General features: G+C 46.0%; 1 protein-coding gene and 1 non-coding gene across 6 annotated transcripts in view; both read left to right on the top strand.

Moving 5' to 3' along the window:
• The window catches only part of MOCOS (molybdenum cofactor sulfurase), a 57,372-nt gene that overhangs the window by 5,640 nt on the left and 25,911 nt on the right, over window positions 1-25,821 (top strand). For all 5 annotated transcript variants that reach the window (XR_007471678.1, XM_033412311.2, XM_049697952.1 and 2 more), the window contains exons 2-9: window positions 836-925; window positions 2,310-2,376; window positions 3,254-3,898; window positions 6,865-6,941; window positions 9,807-10,006; window positions 15,872-15,988; window positions 17,970-18,416; window positions 22,853-23,015. Coding sequence is in view for 4 of the 5 variants with exons in the window: in XM_033412311.2 (XP_033268202.1) it covers window positions 836-925; window positions 2,310-2,376; window positions 3,254-3,898; window positions 6,865-6,941; window positions 9,807-10,006; window positions 15,872-15,988; window positions 17,970-18,416; window positions 22,853-23,015 (1,806 nt within the window). In the remaining variant the exon portion in view is untranslated. The remainder of the gene's footprint in view (window positions 1-835; window positions 926-2,309; window positions 2,377-3,253; window positions 3,899-6,864; window positions 6,942-9,806; window positions 10,007-15,871; window positions 15,989-17,969; window positions 18,417-22,852; window positions 23,016-25,821) is intronic.
• LOC117198021 (small nucleolar RNA SNORA20) lies at window positions 8,688-8,817 on the top strand. Its single transcript, XR_004478938.1, has one exon. It is a non-coding gene; the product is annotated as a small nucleolar RNA SNORA20 (small nucleolar RNA).

Raw genomic sequence — 25,821 nt, 5'->3', positions numbered from 1 at the left:
AAAGAAGTTGCACCCATTTACCCTCCTACCAGCCGTGTAACAGCGGACCTGTTTCCCCACACCCTCCCCCATACAGTGAGTTATCCTTTTGATCTGGGGCAATCTGAGTGGTAACGCTTGGTATCTCACTGTCATCTAAATTTACCTTTCTCTGTTTATGAGAGAGACTGGAAAGACCACAGCCATTCCCAGTCATCTCCGAAGCTGTCACAGCTGTTGTAGGGTTGAGGACTTTGGAACTCACTATGGAAATGTAGAATCAGGGCTTGACAGCCTGGGAAGCTGCGCGGAAATTCCAGAAGAGGGTGTGTGTCATAACATGAAATAGCTTTGCCATTCTGAAGCATGAACGTCCGCTGGGCTTCTCCTCTGTGCGGGCTGCTCTCCCAGGTTCAGAAGAGAGCTGGTTCATCAGGAAGGCTCTCAGGGCTCTAAGGGTCATTAGATGTCGAAAGTGCAGTTCTTCCATTGCTCATGCCTCCACTTGAATTCAGAAGCGCACATCAAGGGGGAGAGGGATGGGGAAAGGAAGGACTGGGAGTTTGGGGTTAGCAGATGCAAACGAGTATATACAGGATGGATAAACAACAAGATCCTACTGCATAGCACAGGGAACTGTACTCAGTATATTGTGATAAACCTTAATGGAAAAGAATAAGAGAAAGAATATTAAAAAAGAGCATGCATGTCAAAAGGCTGGGAGAAATCAGGGGCCTGGTGTTAGGTCTAAACACATCATATGGGCGCTGGTCAGGGTCACACAAACTAGATCTAGGTGAGATGAGTGGAATACCTCTGAAGAATAATCCCAGCTTTATTTTGCGTTTTCTTTCAGGAACTGTCTATCTTGACCATGCAGGAGCCACGCTGTTCCCCCAGAGCCAGCTTACAAGCTTCACTAAAGATCTCATGGAAAATGTTTATGGTAAAGAAAAACACAGCATAACTGATTTTGCACTGAACGTTAGCCAACTACATTCAGCTAATATATCTCTGCTTAATAAAATGTCACATTAACAGGCGGGGACAGTGCTGAACACACAAAGCTGAGTAAGCCCCGTGAGAGAGGGTGTCAGGCAAGCAAGCACCCAGGGTCAGTCCCTGTAGCACATGTGCTGCTGGGTGGGAAGGACTGCCTCAGGGACACACAGGTTACTTCCAGAAGAAGGGGTCAGTGGCAGGAAGGGCACGGGGTGCTGTGTTTGGTGGTGGGATGACCCTGTGGGACCAGCACAGTGCAGAGGGTGGGACAGCAGGAGGAACATTCATTCATTCATTCATTCACCCTGTAAATGTTTATTAAGCCACTCTGGTGTTGGGGGCATGGTGCTGTAATGGGAACAAAGTAATACAGTCCCTGCCTTCATGGACTGTGGTCTAGTAAAGACAAGACCTCAATCAAGTGATCGCCAAATAAATGTTAAAAAAAAAAGAAAAGTAAAGTAAAGTAGTGTAAAATGTAAATAAAGTAAATTATCAATTGAGCAAAGGGCTGTGACCAAAAGGCCCCGGCACTACGGGGGTCTGTATCTGCAGAGTGATGGTGAGTTGGCAGCGTGAGTGTCACAGAAAGCTTCTACAGGAGTGGGGCGGATGCTAGAGGAAGAGCAGGAATTCACTCGGAAAAGAGGAGAGGGCAGATTAGGCAGGAGGAACAGCGTGAGCCAAGACCCTCCAGCCCAGAACCAGGGAGGGGAGGAGAGCGGTGCAGATGTGAATGGAGAACTGCGGAGGGGCAGCATACAGTTAACTTCTTCCACCTGGTATGGGTTTTAGTATCTATAAAATAGCTCAAAGGATAGGGCCCGGAATCTTATCTATAGCCCTTGAGGAGGAACTAAAGGTTCTTGACTTTGTTTAATGGCTAAACCATTATTATTTTGTCTTGCTTGACTTTTCCTTTCTTACTGCATTTTCTCACTTCCCTGATTAAATTTACTGTTTGAAACTTGGGGAAGGCTGGGTCCTATGATATTTTTTTTGCTTAAATTTTGAGAAACTGAGGGAGACGATTTTGGAGGAACACAAAAGGAGAGACTATAGGGCTTCCCTGGTGGCGCAGTGGTTGAGAGTCCGCCTGCCGGTGCAGGGGACACGGGTTCGTGTCCCAGTCTGGGAGGATCCCACATGCCGCGGAGCGGCTGCGCCCGTGATCCATGGCCTCTGAGCCTGCGCGTCCGGGGCCTGTGCTCCGCAACGGGAGAGGCCACAACAGTGAGGCCTGCGCACCGCAAAAAAAAAAAAAAAAAAAAAAAAAAAGGAGAGACTATAAGTAGTGACCCAACGGCTTTGTCTTTGTAACCTGGCAGGTAATCCTCACAGCCAGAACAGCAGCAGCAGACTCACCCATGACACGGTGGAGCAGGTGCGCTACAGGTGAGCAGCAGAGGTGCCAACTTGTGTGGCACCTGTGGGTGGATGGACTTCCTGCCACCTGCCCACATCTCACAAATCTTCTGAGCTGGTTTCAGGAAGATCACGTGCAGCTAAATGGCCACACATGCACGCTGACAACCATCAGGGTCAGAGGACAGGAAGGTGAGGCTGAGCATGTGCAGAGCGGGGCCGACCAGAAGCACAGGTAGGCACCTCTGAGGTGCCCAAGCTGTTGTGTGTGGCTCTGGGCTGGTGCCAGAGTTCCTGGGGGCCAGAGTGACCCAGGTTCCTAAGTCTTCTTTTCAGGGAGGAAAAAAAACGCTTTCTCTGTTTTTTTTTCTTTTCGTATTTCAGATTTAGACATCTTGTTTTTACAGTTTTCCCCCCTTTACTAATATTTGCACATAACAAATTAATTAGTTTTTGGCAAATAATTTAGGTGGTACCTAAAGATATTTGAATCTATACAATTTCGGATTATTTCCAGTTTGAAAATGATACTCTTTTGCTATAGGGTTGCCCGTATTAAAAGCAGTGTTAAACAAGTTGATGATTGAAAACTTGTTATGATAGAGCCAGACAGTAGACCGAGAAGGGGTATTTTCAACTGAGTTTAAGGTAGTTGTGGATTTTTGTCTTCTCCATTTGGGGGTGGGGATTTGGGGGGCTGGGTGATTTTGCCGGTTTGCACCCATTTGCCATCTCTTCCCACAACTTCCTCTGCCCCTGCCCTAACTTCACAATGTGGCAAACCCTATCTGGCTTTTTCCTAGCTCTTAAGGTAGACAGATGTCGTATTTAGTTGAAATACAACTAGCTCCAAACATTTAACACTGGAGGGAAACCAAGGAGTTCTGTGATGCTGTGCCTCTTCCAGGATCCTGGCACACTTCCACACCTCCCCAGAGGACTACACTGTGATTTTCACGGCCGGGAGCACAGCTGCTCTTAAACTGGTGGCAGAGGCTTTCCCGTGGGTGCCCCCAGGCCCGGAAAGCAGCGGGAGTCACTTCTGTTACCTCACTGACAGCCACACATCTGTGGTGGGCATGAGGGAGGTCGTCGCGGCCATGAACATCACTTCCATCCCAGTCAGGCCAGAGGACATGTGGCTGGCGGAAGAACAGGATGCTACCGCTGCCAGCGACCCCGACGGCCAGCCTCTGCATCTCTTCTGCTACCCAGCTCAGAGTAACTTTTCCGGGACCAGGTACCCCCTGTCCTGGATAGAAGAGGTCAAGTCCGGGCGGATGTGCCCCGTGGGCGGGCCTGGGAAGTGGTTCGTGCTGCTGGATGCGGCTTCCTACGTGGGCACCTCGCCTCTGGACCTGTCGGTTCACCGGGCAGACTTTGTCCCCCTCTCCTTCTATAAGATCTTTGGCTTCCCCACTGGCCTGGGCGCCCTGCTGGTGAATAGCCGCTCAGCTCCTCTGCTGAGGAAAACCTACTTTGGAGGAGGCACAGCCGCTGCATACCTTGCAGAAGAAGACTTCTATACCCCCAGAGAGTCAGTGGCTGAAAGGTAACCCGGCGATGGGAGTGGCCGCTGGAGCTCAGCAAGGCTCGGGTCTGGCCTATGCCACCTGTAGGATGGTGCAAGGGAGGTGCTGGGTGGCAGGGCCAGGATCCGGGAGTCAGAGGTCAGCTGGAGCTGCCACAGCGGGCTGTGAACTCTGCCCTGTGTGTGGGCTTCTCCACAGCTGTGGGAGGATGAGGGCCTGCAGGGAAGGGCTGCGAGCAGAAGAGATGAAGGCCTTCCAGGGAGTGAGGAGGATGGGCCCCAGGCCTTTTGCCACAGCACTGACATGAGGGGGCAGCAACTGAAGCAGTGATTGAAAAGGATGGTACCATTTGGAACAGGTGTGCGTACATGTTGACAGCATAGCTGTATTTCAGCAGCTAGTATCAGCTCAGCTTGGTGTCTAGTCAGCAAGAGGAACCAGTTAAATCAGAGGCCACCAGACTCGGGGGCACAGCTAACAGCAGCCTCTGTGAGCCTCCCGGGGGTTACCAAGGAAGTTTGAGGGCTGGCAGCTCCTTGCCTGGGTTTGTTGGTCTATGTGTCATTCTCAGCGTGCAGGGGCAGGCGGTGTGGCTCGTGCCCAGGAATCCCCCAGATGCCAGTGGCTGGGGACCGTAAGGTTGAAGGTATGAGAGGGTGAAAATGGCAGCTGACCCAGGGTTCTGCTGGGTCCAACAGTGGGAGATACCGTGAGGTGGGGGCCAGGAGCTGGTCACTCTGCTGGTGCCTGAGAAGGCCCCGGGGCCTGTATGGGAAGGTGGCTCAGATGCCCCGCAGACCCAGGTGCAGACTCAAGGGTCCTGCAGGTAGGCGCATGGTCCCGGCAGTAGAGTCATAGTCTAGAGTGTAGGTTCTGGAGCTGGATCATTGGGGAGTGAATCCTGGCTCCGCTGCACACTGTTTGTGGGAATAGGAGCCTGTGACTTGATCTCTGCACCTCATGTTTTTCCTATAAAGTGCATCTCTAAAAGGATACAGTTCTTTAGATCTAGTATAGGTGAAACACCAAGGTTGAGTTGGCATCAATAGGCTATGAGGCTATCTGATGTCTCTTTCATTCAGGACTTCTCCAGAGTTGTGTGATTCTAAAACAGGAAAGCTAATGTAAAACCTTTTGAATCCAAGTGTGATAACGTAGCATATAATATAAGCAAGTGAGAAAAGAATGACAGGCACAACATCATGTAAATTAAAGGCAGAACAAAATGACAACCCAAACTTTATTTAGTCAGTAGGGGCACCTGAAGACCTAGAGGAGCGGGGCAGCTCATTACAGGCACGGCATGAGTGGGCTGGGCTGGACCGGACCTCTTGCCTTCAATTTGGGTGAATCGCCTTATAGCAGGTGCTGCACCAGGATTCGCAGAAAGCTGAATGTATTTATTTACCATTAGAAGCTTCATATTTTTCGTGTGAACCTAGCACTAGAGCTTGAGATTTAATACCGAGCTCAAATGTTTCTTGAACATGCATCTGAACTCTGTTCTTAACATTTTCTGTTTTATAACCCAGTGAGAAACAACCCCTGATGGAAACAAAAAAACCTCCCTTTTCTCCTAAGAGTCTGTTAATTATTGATCAATCAATAATTATTTATTATTGATCAATTAATAACAGAAGCCATTATTGCCTAATCATGTTTAATTTATTAAGGAGTCATTAGTTACTAACTTATTAATGGTCAATTAACTATCAACCGATTCATTATTACTTCTGTATATCTATTAATTACCATTAGTTTTATAAGGGTATTAACATTCCGGTAATGATATTTTGAGCAACTCTTATCCCTAGAGTGTTAAAATACAAGGCACGGTATTTCCATTGAAAACTTCAACTTGCATAAAGACTGCTGTTTGTCACCACCCTTTGTGGGATGCTTGCTGGGAACTCCTCACTGTGCCCCAGGCTTCCCCCTCACTAATGAAGCAGCCAGAGGCGTTTTATCAAAACCTAGGCCCCATCGCCACTCCTCTCTGCTCAGAGCCCTCCTGCCACTCGTCTCATCCAGGGTGAAGCCCTCCGCCTTGCTGTCTTGCTCCTGGCCTCACTGACCTCCTTGCTGTTCTGGCTCTACCTGCTCAGGGCCTTTGCTGCACCCTCTCCCTGGAACTCTGTTTCCCTCCAAAACTGTTTTCAAAAATGAGCAGTTTCCTTCGCTCCCTTAATTCCACTCGGTCTCTGCTTGAATGATCTCCCTCGGAGAGGACTTCCCCTGACCATCTCATTTAAAGCAGCCGCCAGCCCTCCTGCTTAGGCAACTTCATTGCACACGTCACCCCCCGGCTTGATGCTTATTTGGCTTCCCTGCATGTTTGCTGTTTGTTACTCCTTGTTTCTGTGCCCTGTGAAGGCAGGGATCCTACCTGTCACGTTAACTGCCGTATCCTTAGCACCTAGAACAGTGCCCGGCATGCAGTACATGGACAGTAAAGATTTGATGAGGATTTTGTCTAAATGAATAATTATAAAATGCAAATATAATTATAACGATAATCAGGAAGTTTATTGAGAGCCTTATAATAGCTGTGGTCCTATAGACTTCGGAATCATAGACTCTTGTCAAGAACCTCGTGGCTGCACAATTGATCTGACTGGATTGATGCCCTGTCAGTGGTGCTCTCTTGGGGTCAAGGGCAGCATTTCCAGAGCCCACAGCACTTGAGGTTTTGTCAAGTCTGAAGTCTTCCAAGGTGGTGACTGTCTTTCAGGGCCCTTTATCACCACTGCCAGCCCATCCCAACTAAGCTGCAGACCAGGTCAGGCCCAGAGGCAGCCGGCATGTCTTGGTGTGCATGGCCCTCTGTCTTAGAAGGAGAGGGGAGAGCAGCGTTGTATAAGGCAGCAGAGGCAAGGTCTCCATGGATTACGGCTAAGGCTAGAGTCAAAGCCCCGTTGTCACATATACAAAATGCACATGGAGGAGTTACCGCAGCTTGACCTCGTCGCCCTCACCACCATTACAGATTTGAAGATGGTACCATCTCCTTCCTTGACGTGATAGCGCTAAAACATGGATTCGATGTCTTAGAGCGCCTCACAGGTCAGTGGACCTCTTTATCTGTGTGGAATTTGCTTCCTGTTGCCCGTGTCCTCGAGGGAGCCCTGGCCTGGGTGGGATTCAGATAAGGAGAGAGTCTGTGCAGGTGAGCGGCACATGGCAGCTCTGCACTGATGCAGATGAAGCTGATTCTAAAGAACTTCCAGAAATGACTTCTGAGGCAAGAGCAAGAAACTGGACCTTTTTTTTTTGGTCGGTTAAAAGAACATTTTAACAAGTGATAGACATTCCAAATCCAGAGCTTAATAACCTCACAGATGCAGAGGAGCCCTCCTTGGTCCCTGCACTGGGAACGCTTACAGATCCTGAGAACTTATTTAGCTCTTACCTCCCACAGGGGAGCTGTATGATGAGCCCGCTTTGCCCACGAAGGAGCTTATGCTCAGAGACGTTGAATGCCTTCCCCAGGACCAGGGAGCTGGAACCTGGGAGCGCTAGGGTTTAAACCCAGGCAATGCTAAGGTCTAACCCTGAGCCCCCAAACACTGTCTCTTCTGCTGGCCTTTGCAATGATACATGTTTTCTTTCCTGACAAGTGCTTGGGGTGTGTGAGCAGGTGGGGGACATTCCCCACAGGCTAACACACAGATGGATGCCACTTCCCATCTTATGGGGCTTGGCACAAGGCACACGGCTGGAAGAACCTCTGTCTGGTGAGCCATGACTCCTCACTCCTGCTGCGCTCTGGACGCTCCTGTCAGAGGCTAAGCTCCTAGAACGGGGCGACACTGCTTGTACCGTCCACATGGGTATGGGGTCATGGTGAACCAGGGACGCGGCTTAGCAGTTAGGCAGCCCTTTCTCTCTCTCTCTCTCTCTCTCTCTCATCATAATAAGAGGACCCTTAGGTCCTCAGCCTAGGCCTAAAACTGCGGGCAGACAGAATTCATAGGAGGGCTGTCGTGACAGTAATGCAGGGAGGTGAGTGGGCATCATCCAGACAAAGGGGAGATAATCAAGATAGACACTGAGAAACGAGCACTTTCTCAAGGACAGATACTAGCAAGGTATCCAAACCACAAGTGAGAGGGTCGGACACAGCCAGGGGCACCTCTGAAGGCAGACTGACAATATCAGCCCCACAGTAAGGCAAACCCTGATTTTTCCTACTTAGTTAGGCTCTTTTTTAGAAAAAATTGTGGTGAAATCTATATAACATAAAATGTACCAGTTTAGCCCTTTTAAAATATTCAATTCAGTGGCATTAAGTATATTCACATCGTTGAGCAACCATTGCCACTATCCTTCTCCAGGACTTTCATCATCCCAAACTGAAGAAACAGTAACTCCCCATTTTCCCTCCCCCAGCCCCTAGTAACCTTATGTAAGAGGAATAATACAATGTTTGTCCTTTTGTGTCTGGCTTATTTCACTTCGCATAATGTTTTCAGGGTTCATCCATGTTATAGCAAGTATCCTTAACTGCTTTGTATAATATTAAAATGATTTAGGGAACTTCCCTGGCACTCCAGTGGTTGGGACACCGAGCTGCCACTGCAGGGGACGCAGGTTCGATCCCTGGTGGGGGAACTAGGATCCCGCATGCTGTGCGGTGTGGCCAAGAAACTAAAAAAAAAAAAAAAAAAGATTTAAACATTAACGTAAACAAACAGTAACAGCAAAAAAGAGATACATTTAAAGACAAAATTGTACATTTTTGCAATCTGTTACCAAAGGGTCTAAATTATCTGAATGCTTAAGTAACTTTTTTTTTTTAAAGGAAGATGACTTCCCATTTATTGGCTGCTATAGTCTTTCAGTGATATAAGCAGTTATACTCATGGGGTAAAATAATGTTGGGCCATTGTAAATTGAGGTGAAGTAACCATTTCATCTCTTCTCCATGGTCTAGACATTGCTTCCATGTCTGAATGTCCTGTGTAAGCAGGATTTCATCAAGGCACTTAGAGTGAATTTCTGCATGGACTTATTAAAGCATTGATTTAAGAATTTCACTGTTTTTAAAATAGCACTGAGGCTCATACCTCTGCGTCAGTCATCTTACGTGGGGCAAATGATTTCACGTGTGACGAGGTGGAGCTCTTTGTGTAGTGAAGAGTTTTGGAGTCGGAATCTGTGGCTCCGGGTGAGGGTGCTGTAGAAACAGCCCTTCCCATACACCTCAAAAACTACGTACCAGCATGGGCTCCCGGGAACAGCTTGCAATTGCCGAGTTTGCAAGATCTCTTCTCGTTATTCCTAATACTCTTGCAGTTAATGCTGCCCAAGACTCCACAGATCTGATTGCAAAATTAAGAGCTTTTCATGATGAGGCTCAAGTTAACCCAGAACGCAAAAATCTAAAATGGATTGGTCTTGACTTGGTCAATGGTAAACCCCAAGACAACAAACAAGCAGGGGGGTTTGAACCAACCATAGTTAAAGTTAAGAGTTTGAAAGTTGCAACTGAAGCTGCAATCACCATTCTTCAAATTAGTGATCTTATCAAGTTATACCCAGAAAGCAAAGACGATAAGCATGGAGGTTATGAAGATGCTGTTCACTCTGGAGCCCTTGATGACTGATCTGATCTCTTTGATTTAGGACAACGTTAGATGCAGTTTTCTTGTACACATTAAAGTGCAAAAAGCTGGGGAAAAACAAGGAAGATGACAACAACAATTCCTATGGAAAAATTCCACAGAAGCAGCAGTGGCAAACTGTCGTTCGGTACCAGTGACTTAATCATTTATCACGTGGGCAGTACCATGAACTATTTACAAGTATTTAAAATCATTAATATGAGGTCCAAGTTTGCCAGTTATAATGATCTCATTTTCTTAAAAATGAGATAGTGAATTGTACAGAGAGTTCATGATCCCCTTTTGTTTTCATAACTGTTTTGAGGTGGAATGGAGAACATCAGGCAGCACACCTTTACCCTGGCTCGGTACACCTACGCCGCCCTGTCCACCCTTCGGTACCCCAACGGAGCCCCTGTCGTGCAGATTTATAGCGACTCTGAGTTCAGCAGCCCAGAGGTTCAGGGTCCGGTCATCAGCTTCAACGTGCTCGATGACAATGGGAACATCATTGGTTACTCCCAGGTGGGTTTTCTTTTCATCTTGCTGACCTGTTCACAACAGAATCACTCTTGTCTGGAATTCTGAAGCCTTTCTGAGACCTGAAATTTGCAGTCAAGGCCTCTGGGCCCTTGTAATAGCCATGATGAATCCTGTGCACTGTTGGAGAGGCCACTGGTCCTTCCTTAGAGGCTCTTTACTCTTGTTCTAACAAGCACAGCTATTTAGTTGTTCAGCCCTCCTTATTTAGCTACAGGTGATCAATTTCAAATGGAAAGAGAGAGGTCGAGTCTCTGATGGCAGTGAGAGGGGACAGCTGAAGCTTGCCAGCAAGGGAAGACACCCTAAGGTAGTGTAGACAGAACAGCCTGTCTGATGTCATTTCATGTACAAACAGCTTGGTAGCCCCACTGATACATCAGACCATATCATAGTGTTACACAAAATTCTGGGCCTCTTACCACCTTTTGTTTGCATGTTGCTTGGAACTCATAACTCTTTTTTTATTTAATGAAGTAGGAATGATGTCCTTAGTAGCACAAAAGCCCTTATGTCTGCCATAGTTCATCCATATTATGAGTTCAAAGGATTTGGTAGATTGGTTATAAAGTATTTTCTGTAGATATACCCTTTGTATGTATTTTCCCATGAAAACAATTCAGGTTTGGGAACTGCTTGGATCCTTACCACAGCTGAGTAAGCTGGTCACTGCCCAGTACATTAAGAAATCTAGAGTCACACTGAGCACTCAGACATGGCCCTAGGTGGTCAGCAGATGGCCTGTCACACACGGGGCATGGGGAGCTCAAGGCCCTTCTCAGAGCCCGGGTTTCTAGAACTGCCGTGAGGAGCAGATTTGATCATCACATAAGTTTGGAAGATAGTGCTCGTCTTCCCTTGAAAGCCACTATCTCCACACACCTTTGTCAAACCCAGAATTTCTCAAACAAAATCCATTTCTCAAGGAATCCTGTCCCCACTTCTGAATAGCCATAAACTCACTGAGGAACCAACTTGAGAAATATTCTCTGGGGGAAATGTTGGTTCTCACTGGTGTCCAGGGGCCAACACTCTACAACCATAAGCTGTCCCTTGGGTGAGTTGACTGTGAAGACCCCAGCCCACACTGCCCCTCACTTACACAGCCCAGCACCACTCAGAAGCAGGCGATTGTAAATGCTTCTGAGGGATGGTGGAAAATGCATCAGGGCCAAAGCTTTGCCTTCTCAACTATGTTATTCTAGGTTATTGGTACAATAAGTTTTGTTCTCAAACCTAAAATAAGTGTATGTTTTCAGGGGTGTGGAGGAGGGCAGACAAGCGACCATGAAGTGTGCTGTGGCAGGCATGTTACCAAACTCAGGTTGGGTTGCTCACCACTCAAAAGCTAATAATCGAGGGGCAAGTGTCAGTAGAAAGGAAAGGTGCTTTATTCAGAAAAACTGGCAATCTGGGGAGAAAGTGGACTCATGTCTGGAGACCAACTCCGAAGATTCTGCTCAGCCATGACAATTTTTAAAGGGAAAAAGGGGAAAGAGTCTCAGTTAATCATTAAGGTAGGAGATCAGATTGTCATCATCTTTCCATTGTGTGCAGACCCACTGACTTCTGATCTTCGTTTGGTACTGTCTTGTCCTCATGGTCCATCTGCAATTGGATGTTCTCTTGCCCCTGTTATCCGCCTGCAAATTTGCTAACAGGGAAGCTGTTATTCTTTAACTACTTAATTAGAGAGTCAGTCATTCTTTAACTACTTAATTCTTCATTCTTACGCCTTTTAATCCAGGAAAGGAATCAACCGGTTAAGCAAGGCACTGTGTACATTCAGTAGAGCAGAAGTCCGGAGTTAGGTTAAATGTTACCTAGTGATCTCATTTTTACAATTAAGGTCTGTCTGAGGAAAACAGAAATGAACAAACAGAAAAGGGGCAAAAGAGCTGCTTACAAATCCCCACTATCAGACATCATTACATTTCTATGGGAATAGGAGTGAAGGTCCATCTTCTGTAACTGCTTCATGCTGAGAGAAGGTGTCAAGATCTTAGAGTGAAAGACGTTGACATGGGTCTGTAGCATCTCTTTGTTGACAGTTTTAGTTGCCCGCTCACATATATGGGCAGAGCAAGCTACAGTTATTCCTATGCCCACAAAGATATAGATTATTACAAGCAATGGCATTAATCCCATTCTTTCATCAAACACAGAGTCTGTGACTCTCTTGCCCTAATCATTAACTGCTCAAGCCTTTTCTTTTGTGACTCTGGGAGGCCTGGGAGACTTCAGCTTTTCTACAAATAAGAGGCAGCCTTTGTACTTGGCGGGGGGTGGTGGGCCTACAGGGTTCTGCTTGGACCAAGCAGCGGTGAAAGAACCCCCCCCCCCATTTGCCCAGAGAAACCTCAAGAGGAAGACTCCCCCTCCCCCTCAGGGAGCCTATCTGGGTGCCTGGCTGACTTCACCAGGACCTTCATTCTCCAAGGCATCGCACAGGATGGGTTTCTCCCTCTGTGCCTTTGTAGAGGAAGCTCATCCTATGAGTGGAGGCCGAGGCTGAGGCATGGCCAGCTGTGCCGGCCCGGGAGAATCTTGGGTTTTCCTGGGCTCCTTCACATGTGGGAATCCCACAGGGATTTGGGGGGCCTTCGGAAAGATCAGATGGCATCATGGCTGGGTCTGGCTCTCTCTTTTTCAAGGGATGCGTGAAAGAATTGAGCCTTCTGTGAGACGATTTTGGGTTCTTGTTTTTGACATCCAAATCTCCGAATTGCATTCTCCCCTCTGTTGGAAGTCAGTCTACCCAGTGGTTAAGAGGGTGGGTTAAGATTTGGGCTGCCTCTTGCTGGCTCTGGGAGCTTGGGTGAGTTAATGTAAGCTCCCCAAGTCTCCGTGAAATGGGGGTAACAATCTTCCCTGCTGATAGGTTGTCACAAGGATTAAATGAGTTACAATACACAGCCCCTTAGCACTGAGCTGGTATGAAGCAAGTGCTCTATTGCACTGTGGTCAGGCCGGTTTCTCACCCTCCCTGGATGCAGTGCTCATCCTGCCCCAGCAGCCAACTCCTTCACCTGGCTGGGCACTGGCCGAGCCTGTGTGGGATTCCAAAGGTCTCAGGGTGAGAGGAGATGAAGTTGTGATGAGAAATTAGCATGAAGGGTAAGCGTGGCCGAAACAGCCTCTTCCACCCACATGCTCTTCTAGGTGGGGTCCCTGTCTCTTCCCCTTAGAATCTTGGCTGGTCTATGACTCACTCATAACCAACAGAATGCTACAGAAGGTGACACTGCTTGGCTTTGGAGGCTGGGTCAGAAAAGGCCCCACAGCATCAGCATTGCTCCCCGGGGCATTCACTTTTGGAGCCTCGAGTTACTGTGTAAGGAGTTTTACACTGAGCGGCCATGCTGTGAGGAAGCCAAAAGTGGGCATGATGGTGACTGTCTGCTTTGACCCCTTCTGGCTTGGAGGCCAGACGCATACATGAGAAGCTGAGTCTCCAGGTGATTCCAGCCCCAGACGTCATGTCGCTCCCAGCCTTCTAGTCTTCCCAGCTCAGACAAGCCATCCTCAGGGGTCTTTCTGAATTCCTGACCCCCCTGTAGCCGTGAGCACAATAAAATGGTTATTGTTTTAGGCCGCCAGGTTTGGGTGGCTTGTTTTGTGGCTGTGATAGCTGGAATAGTGGATACGGGGTGGGTGGGGGAGACTTCTCATTCAGCTTAGCTGGAGTTGGGGTCGGGGAGTGAGGGGCTTTCCTAGGGGCTGCCCCTTGAATGGAGACCACCTGATCCTGGAGGTGGAGTAGGCCAGACCCAGTGGTGCCGCCAGGTCTCACCTCAGAGAGCAGGGAACTCCTGGATTTCACCAGCAGAGGTGGCTTCTTTTCACTCTGACCATCCAGGGGAGACGGCTAAAGGGAAGACAGTGTAGTCCCCATAAGGGTGTGTGGGAGGTAACACCGCTGCGCTTGCCTAGCGGGGAGGCCAGGCTGACCACCTGGTGACCTGTGTCTGTGTCCCCCACCTGTACTTCCCAGGGAGAAAAGTTTCAAAGGCTTCTCTGACTGGGCAAGATGTGTTTGTTTCCTTGAATGCATTTAGGGCACTCCCCCAAGTTTAACCTGAGTCACCAGGGCTGAGGACCCTCACTGGGCCCCCAGGCCCTTGGGAGAATGGAGCCCTGGACCCACAAACATCCCTCGTGCCAGCTCACCTTTGAGCCTTGGGACTACGAATCACCCGTCTAGCTTCCAGGGGACAGGAAAGAGCCTTGGAACTTCTGGATTGAGCAGCAGTTAGTTCTGTGATTCAACCCAAAGTCTGAAACATTATGAAAGCAGATCGATAACACACAGTGTCAACACAGTAATGTTTGTAGCCTGGGCTGGGAGCTGAGGCAGAGCTGCTCTGACTGGTAGCTCTGCTAAGTCCTGCTCTGGGAATCTACCCGGAAGCAGAGGATGCCAAGGAGCTGCCCCACGTCCCAGCCGCCCTCAGATTTTATTTTTGTGAATCTCCCTTGAAACATGTGGGCTCTTTTTTCAAAGATTAATTTACTAAAAATATTTTTTAACAATTGAGATATAACTGATGTATAACATTGTATTAGTTTTAGGTGTACAGTGCAGTGATTTGATATATATGTATATTGCGAAATGATTACTACAGGTTTAGTTAACACCCATCACCACACATAGTTACAAATTGTTTTTCTTGTGATGACAGCTTTCAGGACTTACTCTCTCAGCAACTTTTACATGCGCCATGCAGTGTTGTTAACTATAGTCACCATGCGGTACAGTACATCCCCAGGACTTATTTTTCTTAGAACTAGAAGTTTGTATCTTTTGACCACCTTCACGACCCCCATCCCTTGCCTCTGGCAGTCACCAATCTGCTCTCAGTATCTATGAATTTTGATTTGATTCCACATGTAGGTGAGATCATACAGTATTTGTCTTTGTCTGACTCATTTCTTAGCAGTTTTCATTATGACTTAGCATATTTCATTATGACTTAGCATAATGCCCTCAAGGTCCATCCACGTTGTCACAGATGGCAGGATTTCGTTTTTTATAGCTGAATAATAATATTTATAAATCACATATTTTTTATCCATTCATCCTTTGATGGATACTTAAGTTGTTTCCATTTCTTGGCTAGTGCAAATACTGTAATGAACATGGGGGTGCAGATATCTTTTCAAGACAGTGATTTCATTTCCTTCGGATAAATACCCAGAGGTAGAATTGCTGGATCAAAGTTCCAGCAATTCGTTCTATTTTACATTTTTTAAGGAACCTCCATACTGTTTTCCATAGTTCCTCACCAGTTTGCATTCCCACCAGCAGTGCACGAGGATTCCCTTTTCTCCACATCTCTCCACCTCCTGTTATGTGTTGTCTTTCTGATAATAGCTGTTCTAACAGGTGTGATATTAGATGCTCGCTATTAGATATTTGAGAGCTGATGTCATTGCGGTTTTGATTTACATTTTCCTAACAATTAGTGATGTTGAGTACCTTTTCATGTACCTGTTGGGCATTTGTGTGTCTTCTTTGGAAAAATGTCTGCTCATTTAAGAAATCAGATTGTTTGTTTTACATGTGAGCTCTTAACTTGGAGTTTGGTGTGAATTTGATATCTTTCACTTTTCTCAGGCCTATGTTTATAACCCAACTGGATAAGATTTAATTATCAGTAACATTTTATAAAATGTATTTAGTAAACCCACGATAGATCATGGCCCCTTAGAGCAAAATTCCAAGCTCATATTTTCATTTTACTGTTAAGAAAGAGAGGTCCAAGTGTGGATCTGAAACTCCTTCCCAGGCAATCAGAGTAAAACTGGACACTCCTAACACTGGTTCCATGTCATATATTAAACCTGCAGGTGGATAAAATGGCCAGTCTTCACAACATCCACGTGCGAACTGGCTGCTTCTGTAACACTGGGGCCTGCCAGAGACACCTGGGGATAAGTGATGAGATGGTCAAGAAGCATCTTCAGGTTGGTACTGGATCGTGTGGTCCAAACGCTGGCCAGCAAACCCCAATGGCGGTGCCTCTAACTTCATTACAGGCTGGTCGTGTGTCTGGGGTCAGGGCTGGATCTGCGAGCTCATTTCTCTGAGCCCACCCTGTGAATGTGTAAAGAAAAAGGGTCAACAAAAATAGAAAACACTTCAAGACACTAAGTCTCTGGCAGTCATTTTTTTAGTTTGAGGGCAAACATTTAGAGGCAGAAGAGGGTTTTTTGTTTTTTTTGTTTTTTTTTCCAGAAGAGGGCTTTTAACAGGGGTCAAGCAAATGTGAAAATGTGCTCGTACATGCAGAGGGCCCTTAGCTAGTTCAGTCCTGCCAGAGTGAAATCTCCAAGCAGGAGGTAGCTCATGTCTGGGTTGGGTGAGGAGAGGACCTCTTCTACGGGGCATTCTGCACTTCTCAGGTCCCCTCTCTTCCTGCCGCTCCTCTGGACTGAGGTTTGTCACTTCAAGGTACAGCCTGTTTTGAACCATTTCATAAGAATGGTTTGAGTGGCAAAGAGCCCTTCTTTATATCAGAATAGTTTCTAACTTAAGTTTCTTTTGGTTGCCACTAAATATTGAATATGTTAAATCCCAACCAACTGTGAACAATGTTTTATTTAAAAAGGAGGGGGGAACTCCCCTGGTGGTCCAGTGGTAAAGAATCCACCTTACAATGCAGGGGATGCAGGTTCGATCCCTGGTCAGGAAACTAAGATCCCACATGCTGCGGGGCAACTAAGCCCGCACGCCACAACTACTGAGCTCCTGTGCCTCAGCTAGAGCCCACGTGCTGCAAACTACAGAGCCCACGTGCTCAGGAGCCAACGTGCAACAACTAGAGAGAGAAAACCCGCATACCACAACTAGAGAGAAGCCCACGCGCCACAATGAAAGATCCTGCATGCCTCAATGAAGATCCTGCGTGCCACAACTAAGACCTGATGCAGCCAAAAAAACCCCAAAAAAGATAAATCTTAAAAAAAATAGAGAGAGAGAGAGAAGGGGGAATTCCCTGGCGGTCCAGTGGTTAAGACTCGGTGCTTCCACTGCACGGCGTGTGGGTTTGATGCTTGGTCGGGGAACTAAGATCCCTCACACCACATGGTGTGGTTAAAAAATAATAATAATAAAATAAAATAAATAGAAAGAGAGAGAAGGAGTGTTAGAACAGAAACGAATGCAGTTCCTGATGTAATATTGATCCTGTGGAATGCCGTGGCCTCATCTCCTTGGGTGACTGACTTGGGTTCAGTTCTGGGGGAGGTAGGCAGCTGGAGCAGCGACCAACACCAGGCTGCCAGGCTTGGAGAGCCTTGGGGACGTCTTGCCTTTCTTCCACCACCTCCCGACCGGGCACTCATGCTGCCTTTGGCTTTCATCCTGGCCTTGGGCCGGTTATTCATAGGGGCAGCACCTCTGTCTTGCCCTCTTGTCAAAGGGCAGCTGTCAGGGATGCAGACCTCCCTTTGGTTCTGAGAGAGGCAAAAAGGCATGGCCAGCAGGTGGTCCTCTCACTTAAGCCCTAGGTAGACCAAGGAGCTGACCCATCTGTGCTTCTGAAACTTTGGTCTGTCTTTTGATACCTCTGTGGGTGAGCACTGTGTGCGTGTTTCTGGTAAATGCTTTCCATGAATGATTTCTTTTAAACTTAAAAAAACAGATTTATTTATTTATTTTTATTGAAGTACAGTTGATTTACAATGTTGTATCTTTTAGACTTTTTAGTGGCCCCCTGAGATTGGTATAGATGCCAATTCACAGTTGAGCAAAGAGTGACGTCCAGAGAGTGAGTCTCTGTGCTTCTGGAACTATGCCTCAGGCACACGGCTCCTATTAGTGTTGCAGTTCTTTTTTCCTGGGTTAAATTTATATTATAAAATTAACAAAACTTGTTTTACAAAATGGTTTCCACTTTATCCGTGAGGAATGAGTCACTCTGGCTGACTTATTTCTTTATTCTAGGCTGGTCATCTCTGCGGTGACGATGTGGACCTCATAGATGGGCAGCCGACGGGATCTGTGAGGATTTCGTTTGGATACATGTCTACGCTTGAGGATGCCCAGGCCTTTCTCAGGTTCATCATAGCAACCCGACTGCGCCCGTCTCATGGCCAGCCTCTCCCTCTGGCCACGCCTGGGGAGGCTGGAGCCCTGTCAGCAGAGAGCCTGCCTGCCACCAGGGCCAGACGTAGTCCCTCACCTCAGGAAGATGCTTCCCCAGACTCCAGGGTTTGGGACAACGCACCCACCACTGTGGATGCTGTGAGTTTGCGCCCACCTCTGCTGGAGACCACCAGAACCCAGCAGACCCCTTCAGAGAAAGCTGCAGGCATCCTGGATGGGGGCCTTGGGTCACACATCGTCACCAACCTTTTCCTCTACCCAATCAAATCCTGTGCCGCATTTGAGGTAAGGGTTTTAGTGGCAGCTAAAGAGATTGCTTCTTTTTTGTTTACTTTATAATGTTGTTTGATAAAGCAAAGGAAAAAGTTCAGGAAGTGAAGGAAAGCATGCAGAAAATCAAAATCTTAGTAGCCACTCTCATTCTGCCTTTCTTGGTTTGGGCTGACTTTTGACCGTGGCTCTGCTTAGGGGGACCCCTGAGAGGATCCTGTTTCTGGGTGTGACCACCTAGTTACTGTTGATAGTTAAGGATGTAACTTTCACCGAATGTGTGTGCTGGCTCCCTGCTGAAGCATCGTACGTGCTTTGTTTCATTTGATCCTCAAAACAATATTATGAGGTACTGGGTAATATCACCCCCATTTTATAGATATGGAGCCTGGGGGCTACTGAGGTTAAGCACTTTGCCCAGGTCATGACCCCCTAATAAATGATAGAGCAAGGATTTGAATCCAGGTCTGCTGACTCCCTGGGTCCCTGCTCTCATGCGTCTGTTCCGCTCAGCTCTTCCCGTGAAGGTGAACTACATAATGTCTGTAAACATGCTGGCCTGGTAGTCACCGGAGCTGGGAGCTAGAGACCAAGTCCCAGGGACACACATAGATCATAGAAAGACAGCCTCATAGAAAGTTCCCAGCCTCCTGAGCCTCTGGGATGACAGGCTCCCTGGCTCCTGGTCGGACATACCATGGTCAAGGCTGTTTGTCACCTGCATTTCGGGCTGGTCACACAGGAGCCTGTCCTCCAATCTGAGACCTCAAATAAGTAAGTTCACCTCCACTCCTGAATGGAGGCAGGTGAGGAGTAACAGGACTCTATTTTCACAGATGAGTCATGTCCCATAGAAGAGCCGCATTGCACAGATAGTGTAGCAGGAATTAGTGTTCCATTTTACAGACAAGGACACTGAAACTCAGTAGGTTTCCTTTTTTGCTAAAGGTCTTCTATCCATCTGCTCTTTCAGAAACTATACACTGAACACCTGCTACCTGCTGGGCCCTGGGCCTGCACTTGCTGTGCAGTGATGAGCAAAATGGAAATGGTTCCTTCTCTCAGGGTGTGAAGTATCTCAGAAGGGAAGCAGACACTTTATGACACACACACACATATCTATGTATCTATGTATCTATGTATCTATCATCTATCCATCCATCTCCATCATCTATCCATAGGCCATGATTTCGTACTAATACCTCCAATTCCAACCCAACACCATAACGTTTATTTAGCCGTCCCCCTTTCTGCACTTGTAAATCCTGTGAGAACCCTGGCTCCCACTGTTCTCAATGAATACTTATTTGCCCAACTCCTTCCATAACCCAAAGCCCAGCTGCACCAGCTGAAAGCTCACCCCTCACATGGCAACACAGACACACTGGCTGAAAACTTGGCCCAGACAAAGAAGAAGAAGGAGGGAGGAAGCCAGTAAATGATAGACATGTTCCAACAGATGGGTGTGAAGGTCTGAGAAACAGCCTGCCACAGTTTCATGGATGCTGACAGAAGACATGAGATTCCTGGGTCAGAGATAAAGGACTTACTCACAACCCAGCATGCAGCATGAGCTTCATGGTGTGTTGCTTCTCTTTGTGCCCCAGGTCCCAAGACAGGGTCCAGAGGGGCCCAGGTGGATGCCGTGCTCATGTTCAGAAACCTCTAACTCAGGAAACCTGACTCTTTCATAATAGGATGCCAGCCAACCTGTGTAGTCTTCGATCAGGGAGAAGCCATTACCTTTATAATATCAGACTGTGGGCAAACCTGCCCTCTGCTCCAGAGGGTTGTAGAGCTGTTCACTATACAAACATCCTTGAAAAAGTAGTCTGGATCAAAAGGACAGTTAGTACTTCTGCTTGTTGAAACAGACATGCAGAAATGAGAAATCCATGGAGAAATGCCTCCCAATAACAGACTGTCTTCTAAAAAGTTATTTGTAATTCAAAACATGTTCTCCTATAGAAATAACGATTTAATGGTGGTTTCTGGGCCTAGCTACAATTATATAGACTATAGTATTGCTGAACTTGAGTGCTGTACTAGCAGAAGCAGCCGTAGTCTATGGGGAGAGGTCTGATGCACAAGACAAGTGAAGGGCAGAGGTAAAGGGATTAACATCTGTGGATCATCTGATATATTTCAGCTGCTTTACATTTTATATTTTGTTTTAGGTTTCACTCAGTCCTATGAGAAATGATAATAACGTCCATTTTACACATGACAAAGCCAAGGCTCAGGAAGGTTAGTTGTCCAAAGCTAATAACTAGCTGACGTGAGATTTAAGCCCGGGTTTGTCAGTCCTCAAAGTACCCTCCCCACTCCCATCCCACTGCACCACGTTTCTGCGTCTTGGATACAGGGCTTACCTTGCTTGAGTTCAGTTTGCCTTGACACTGTTTCTTCTTGAGTTCTGCGCCCTCCCCCTGGGGCCCGCAGCTCCTCTCCTTCACTTCCCCTGATGCCTCAGTCTTCCCTCAGGTCCTTCCCAGCAGAACCCTTCCCAAAGTGCCCCTAGATTAAAAATTGCTTTCCTTTCTTCATTACCCCCAATTGAAGTTTTCAGATTCCTTTGAGAAGTTGATTTGAGTGCTCAGAGGAAAATGACAGGATGAAATTGATTCACAATTAGTGTGCGAATGTTGGTCTCTTAATCGTAATACTATTTCAAAAGCATTGCTTCACCTACACCCTTCTTTAACAGACAGCTGTCTCCAGAAGAGCCCTCACGGGTGGAACTACTGCACCTGCCGCGCTGTAAGCAACTTGTGTAACTTGCGGACAAAACTCCTGCAAAGACCTCGTCCCACGTTATTGAAATTTCATTAGGTTTCCCCTAATGTTCTTTTTCTGTTCCAGATCCCATCCAGGACACCATATGACATTTAGTCCTTGTGTCTCCCTAGGCTCCTCTGGGCTGTACCAGTCTCTCAGACTTTCCTTGTTTTTATAACCTTGATAGTTTTGAGGAGTATCCGTCAGGTATTTTTTAGAATATCCATCAGTAGGGCTTCCCTGGTGGCGCAGTGGTTGAGAGTCCGCCTGCCGATGCGGGGGACGCGGGTTCATGCCCCGGTCCGGGGAGATCCCACATGCCGCGGAGCGGCTGGGTCCGTGAGCCGTGGCTGCTGGGCCTGCGCATCCGGAGCCTGTGCTCCGCAACAGGAGAGGCCACAGCAGTGAGAGGCCCGCGTAGCGAATAAAAAAAAAAAAAAAGGAATATCCATCAGTTTGGGTTTGTCTGATGTCTTTCTGAGGATTAGACTGGGGTTATGGTTTGTTTTGGAAGTAAGACCACAGAAGTAAAGGGCTCTTCTCATCATATCATATTAGGGTACTGTCAGCATGACTTACCACTATTGACATGAACCTGGAGCACCCGGTATTTGCCAGGTTTCTTCACTGTAAAATTTCCCCTCCACTCTGTTCCTATACTGTTCTCTTTGGAAGCAAGTCACTAAGTGTAGCCCACACTTAAGGGGTAGGGAGTTATAGGGAGTTACACTCCACCTTCTTGAGGAGGGAACACCTACATCAATTATTTGGGATTCTTCTGTATGAGGAGGGATTTGACTTTTTCTATTTATTTATTTGGACTCATGGGTATTTATTTTATACTTTGGATTATAATTCAGTACTGCATTATTATTATTATTACTATTTAGTGTTTTCCAGTTTTGGCCATTGGGCATGCTTTCAGTTGACTCCTGCATCCCTTTGACATACCTCCATCAGTTTGTTTTTTGAGCACTTCCTTACTTTTCTAGCACTACAGGGTGCTCCTGGCTCATCTTGTATATTCCCTGACCCAGCCCTGGAATAAACCATTTCTCCAAAGAGTCCTGGTTCTTTCTATTGGAGAATGGTATTAAATGCAAGATCTGGGCACTGGGCATAATTTGTATTTTAATTTTGTAGAAATATGAAGAATTGAGGAAAACTTACACACTTAAAGTGGATCAACTCAGGGACCATTCCAGTGTAGCCACAATTTGTGCAATAAGTCTGTAGTACAAGGATATATGCCTGTTCAGGCATCCACCACTGTGGAAGGACACACAGAAAGCAGGTGGAGGCCTGTGGGGAGGGGAGTGGGACACAGGCTGGGGAGGGGAGTGGGACATAGGCTGGGGCGGAGACCTACTTTTCAAGTACACTCTTGTGCTCCCAGAATGTTGTACTGTGCACATGCATTACCTACTTAAAAAGCAGGTTGAAGTGGAGAAGGGTGCAAACTGGATCTGGAGGGTGAATGGAAGGTATCTCAACCCCAAAGTCTCCTCTGCACTGTCTTCTTTGTTTTACTTCCTTCTCTTCATCCCTTTTTTTCCTTCAGGAGTCTGTGCTGAATTTCTGAAGTCCTCTGCTTTAGTACAGCCGCTGTGCCATAAATGCAAAGATGATTTTTGAGGAGCCCTGGCTTAAAATACATTAACCTTTTTGTTTAGGTGACCAGGTGGCCTCTAGGAAATCAAGGGCTGCTGTACGACCGGAGCTGGATGGTTGTGAATCACAACGGTGTTTGCCTGAGTCAGAAGCAGGAACCCCGGCTCTGCCTGATCCAGCCCTTCATTGACCTGCAGCGAAGGATCATGGTCATCAAAGCCCAAGGTCTGAAAACTGGGTTCAGTTTTACAAAGCAGCTGTCAAGAGTAGCTTTTTTTCTCATAGGAAAGTAAAGTCATGGCTTTTCCTTTACCAAATATTAAGATAATCCAAAAGGAAGTGAAATGATGTCTAGAAGAGACAACGGAAAGTTTGTTCCTTTTGCATTTTTGGAATTTCTTTGGGGGCAGATTTTTGGGAAGAGGTGAAGATCTGACGGTCCAATCAGAAAGTAAAGAGATATAGATATTGAAATTATATGTTGTCCTTTTACTTACATTCCTTTTAATTCCTTCACTCATCATGTGTTCTGCAAGCTTTGATTCTTCCTTGTGGATTTTTTTTTTTTTTTGGCGGCACGGCTTGCGGGGTCTTAGTTCCCAGACCAGGATCGAACCTGGGTCCTCAGCGGTGAAAGCGTGGAGTCCTAACCACTGGACTGCCAGGGAACTCCCCCTTGTGGATTTTTATTATGAACTAACACATATAAATTCATAGGCCATCTCTGTCCAGTGGACCCTTATGTGATGATGGAAATGTTCAACATCTACATTGTCCAGTTTGGTAGCCACCAATTAGATGTGGCTACTGAGTGCATGAAATGTGACTAGCAGGACACTGGAACTACATTTTAATTTTATGTGATTCTAATTAATTTAAATTACCAAATGTGGCTAGTGGCTACAGTGTTGGACAGCACAAGTATAGAGAATACTATAATACGTACTTACAGCATCCAGTTTTAACAAACCTTCACATTTGGCCACATTTGCCTCAATTTCTCCTCCTCCTCTCCCTACTCCTTCCCACTTCTCTTACCTCCTACTACCCTCCTCCTTCCTTCCTTCTCTGCTACCTCTTCCTCCTCTTCCTTCTTTTAATACTTAAAAACATTACAGATATAGCTGAAATTCTCTATGTACTTCTCCTTGGTCTCATTCCTTCTCCTTCCACACCCCACCTACCATTTATAGAATATTCCAATTTCCCTCCTAACTTATAGCTGTACTTTTGTGATATATCCCATTTCCATATATTCAATGATTATGTTTCTTGGCTGTAGGTGTTCTATTCTGTTCCAGTGGTTTATTTTTTCTTGAACCAATAAGCCAATGTTAATAACTATAGAATGAATTTTGATATCTGGTAGGACATGTCCTCCTACCTCATGCTTCCAGATTGTCTTGGCTATTCTTGGCCTTTTGTTCCCTCTATGAATTTTAACACATGCACGGATTTGTGTAGTCACTCCCATCATCAAGGTACAAAACAGTTCCATCACCCCAGAAAACTCCCTCATGCTAACCCTTTATAGTCTCTCTTCTCCCCACTCTTAACACCTGGCAATCAGAGATCTGTTCTCTATCACTACAGTTTTATTTTTTTGCGAATGTTATATAAATAGCATATACAATATGTGACCTTCTGACATTGGCTTCTTTCACTCAGCATGATGCCTTTAAGTCCCATCTAAGTTACTGCATGAATCGGTAGTTTATTCTTTTTTATTGTTGCGTAGTATTCCATTGTATGGATATACTAGGGTGTGTTCATCCATCCATCTGTTAAAGGACATTTGGATTGTTTCCAGTTTTGAGCAGTTATGAATAGAGCTGCTCTAAACATTCATGTGCAGGTTTTTGGTTGATCACAAGTTTTCATTTCTCTAGAAAAAATACTAGGCGTTGATTGCTGAGTCATATGGTAAGGATATGTTTACCTTTGAAAGCAACTGCCAAACCATTTTCTAGAATGACCGAATCGTTTTTCATTCCCGCCAGCAATGTATGAGAGTTCCAGTTGTTCCACATTCTGTCAGCTTTTGGTATTGTCGGTATTTTTTGTTTTATTTATTTTAATAGGTGTGTAATGGCATCTCATCATGTTTTTTTTTTTTTTGGCCATACCATGTGTCTTGCGGGATCTCAGTTCCTTGACCAGGGATTGAACCCAGGCCACAACAGTCAAAGCCTGGAATCCTAACTATTAGGCCACCAGGGAACTCCAATCTCGTCATGATTTTAATTTTCATTTCCCTACTGGCTAATGATGTTAAGCATCTTTTTATGTCCTTACTTGTTCTCTTTATATTCATTTTGACCCATGGATTACAGAAGTGTGTTAATTTCTATATATTTGGAGATGTTTCTGTTTTCATTCTGCTATTGATTTTCAGTTTAATTCCATTAAACTCTCCAAAAGAGAGAACATACTTTATAGATTTTAAATTAAAATTTGTTAAGGTTTGGTTTATGACCAAGGATATGATTTATTGCCGTGAGTGTTCCATATACACTTGAAAAGAATGTGTATCCTGTTGTTGGGTGGAGTGTTCTATAGATGTCAGTTCTATACCAGTTGGTTGATGGTATTGCTGTTTTTCTCTGTACTTGCTGAATTTTTATGTACTCGCTACCAGTTCTGTTGCTTACTGAAAGAAGAGTGTTGAAGTCCCCAACTGTAATTGTGGGTTTGTCTATTTTCCCCTTAGTTCTCTTAGTTTTTGCTTCACTTAGTATTATTATGTCTCCTTGGTGAATTGTTCCCTAAGTAATGCTCCTCTTTATGCATGGTCATTTTCTTTGTTTCAAAATGTGAAGTGTGAAATTCTTTGTCTGATGTGAATATAGCCATTCAGCTCTCTTGTGGTTAGTGTTTGTATGGTGTATCATTTTCCACCTTTATATTTATTTCTTCTAGCTTCATCGATATTTATGTAACATCCCATAAAATGTATTCATTTAAAGTGTACCATTCAATGCTATGTTTGGTATATTCACAAGGTTGTACAACCGTCACCACAATCAATTTT

Source organism: Orcinus orca, chromosome 15 (genome assembly GCF_937001465.1).
Source record: "Orcinus orca chromosome 15, mOrcOrc1.1, whole genome shotgun sequence".
Lineage (NCBI taxonomy): Eukaryota > Metazoa > Chordata > Mammalia > Artiodactyla > Delphinidae > Orcinus > Orcinus orca.
This window is presented reverse-complemented; position numbering and strand designations above follow the sequence as displayed.